Source organism: Lotus japonicus, chromosome 1, assembly GCF_012489685.1.
Source record: "Lotus japonicus ecotype B-129 chromosome 1, LjGifu_v1.2".
Classification (NCBI taxonomy): Eukaryota; Viridiplantae; Streptophyta; class Magnoliopsida; order Fabales; family Fabaceae; genus Lotus; species Lotus japonicus.
The window spans coordinates 99,141,305-99,143,735 of NC_080041.1; the positions used below are offsets into that span (position 1 = coordinate 99,141,305).

General features: G+C 38.5%; 1 protein-coding gene across 1 annotated transcript; it reads right to left on the reverse strand.

The window, feature by feature from the left end:
• Nucleotides 1-761: 761 nt before the first annotated feature.
• On the reverse strand, nucleotides 762-1,568 carry LOC130728282 (brassinosteroid-responsive RING protein 1-like). Its single transcript, XM_057579711.1, has one exon. It carries the CDS (start codon nucleotides 1,456-1,458, stop codon nucleotides 943-945), a length of 516 nt encoding a protein of 171 aa, XP_057435694.1. The 5' UTR covers nucleotides 1,459-1,568; the 3' UTR covers nucleotides 762-942.
• Between the last annotated feature and the right edge of the window lie 863 nt (nucleotides 1,569-2,431).

Consider the following 2,431-nt stretch of genomic DNA (forward strand, 5'->3'; position numbering starts at 1 on the left):
ATCAGCCTTTTTCGAATCAATGTGCAATCATGTTGGATTTAGGTGTAATCTTCTGGATTTCCCCTCTGCGGGTTATTTTCATGATTTTGTTATCTTCCTTTTCCTTTGAATTTGCAGCACATACTTAGTGGATCAATTCATTTTCTTCTTCGATGATTTTCCTTTGTTTGATTTTCTTATTATTTTGTCTATGTTCTTCCCTCACTTTGAACTCATGTTTTATATTTTACAAATAGAGTTTAAAATTTATGTGTCACTGCATCTACTAGAAGTCAGGGGTTGATATTAATATACCGTGAAACACTGCATCTACTAGAAATTCTCAATGATTTTACTAACATGGATGGGCTATGTAGCATACATATTAAAACGAGTACTCAGGTAATTATCATGTCTTTATCTTATCTCTGTTTTGAAATTTTTAGTCCCTTCTTCATCTCTTAGAATGTAACAAGATATCTTATCATATTTTTAATGTAAGGTAATTCAGACAATTTTTTAATGTCTGATTGATGACGGTTGCTTCAAACATATTATATTGGAAAAAAAAACATATTCATAAATCCAATCTAATATAATGAATAAACAAACACACAAGTGCTCATGCTCATACCAATACAGTAGAAAGCAAATCAGAAATAGAGCCTTGAAATTTACTATGAAATTTAGTGTTTGGTAAACAAGTGAAAAATGAACGGAATGGAACATATGAGCTTTGTTTCGTGTTTGTCGTACTTTCAAGGCATGACAAAACAAAACAGTATAAAAAGCTTCTCTCTTTTTATTGGTACACTTTCATTTCTTGGGTTTAATTATATACAATTGACTAGCCCTCTCCACAAATTCCACCTCAAAAAGGATTTATGTAAAGAAATAAAACCCCCAAAATAAAAATTATGAGGGGTAAAAAAAGGAAAGTAAAAAGTTAAAAAAAGAAAAAACTCAAAGGGAAGCATCTTCATCATTCAGTGTACAAAACTGAGAAACACCAGAAGCATCCCAGAGGCGTTGATTGTAGTCTTCCATTTTATGATGAGGGACAAAGTGGGTCCTACAAAGTGGACAAGTTTTCTGATCATGATCAATCCAACGGTCCACACACGCGCGGTGAAAAATGTGTCTGCAGTTCGCCATACACCTGATCTCCTCTTCCTCGGAGAATTCGCACAGGCACACCGCGCACCCCGCCGCCACCGCCGGAGAGGGTACTCCGGTAAGGTCTCGGAACGTGGCGACGGGGAGGAGTTCCCGGATGAGGATTGCGGAGAGTGTAGGGGTGGGGGTCTGGTGGGGGAGGTCCGGTGAGGCGGCGGCGAGGTCGTCGGTGTCGAGGAGGTCGGAGAGGTGGAGGAGGCGGAAGAGGGAGGAGACGGCGGAGCGGAGAGAGGCGAGGAGGAAGAGAAGGTGGAGGAACAGTTTGGGGAGTAAGACCTCATGATACCCTGCGGGAAACCCCATTGAAGATTGGTGGACTTGAATTTTCTTTCTTTTATTGAAGGGAGAAAGAAAATTCAAGAGAAGCAGAGAGGAAGCTAGAGAGGGCAGTGTTTGGATTCGAAGAGTGAAGAATGATTGGTGTGGGATATATATAGTGGTGGTGGGGGCACAAGGTGATAATTTATTGATATCATATTTATTGATATCATATAGGAAGTCAATTTATTGATATTTTATTATTTAATATAAAAAATCTTTCTGAAAATGGATTAGAACAAAACTTAATCCATTCCTACTAAAAAAATCTATGACAATCTTTGTTAATTTGTTCGCCCAAACTTGTTAGAAATTAGAATATTATGCGTGCTTGGATGAGTTTGACCAAATACTCTGACGAGTGTTTTGAAATAGAGAAAGGTGAGGGTTTAGTGGTTCTTTACACTCGGAGAGTCATTAAAGTTGGGAGAAATGAGTGTCTCAATGCTAAGAGTGTCACATTATAGTGATGGATACAAAATCGATCTTTCGACGGGCAACTATGGTGGTTAAGTATGGGCGACACGTCGTGTGGTCGGCATGGTCATGGTCGGAAGTCGCCTATGAAATATGAATATCCTGGTATGTATGGTTCATCAGCCATGGATGTAGTAAACAACCGCTCATGCGTCTTGGTAAATATGGTTCGTTGGCAGTTATCCATGTATCTTGATAAGTATGGTTTTTTTATGGTAAGTATTGTTTATTGTTGTGGTCGACGGTCGTCGATGTATTCTGGTCTGTATGGTCAGCTAACTATGGGTTTGGTCGGCAATCGAGCATGGCGGGTGGCAGCAAAGTGTCGACCACCGGAGACACTGCTTTTCTAATTCAATATTAACAACCAATGAGTACACAATAATTGTTAATTATAGTGATTAAAATTAATTGTTTAAATTTCTAGATTGAATGGTTAATTCTTAAAAACTACACTTCTATCTTTGTCTTCACCAAACCT

What these genes read in the sequence shown, in the direction of transcription:
- LOC130728282 (XM_057579711.1), bottom strand. Translation starts at nt 1,458, where the DNA reads ATGGGGTTTCCCGCAGGGTATCATGAGGTCTTACTCCCCAAACTGTTC.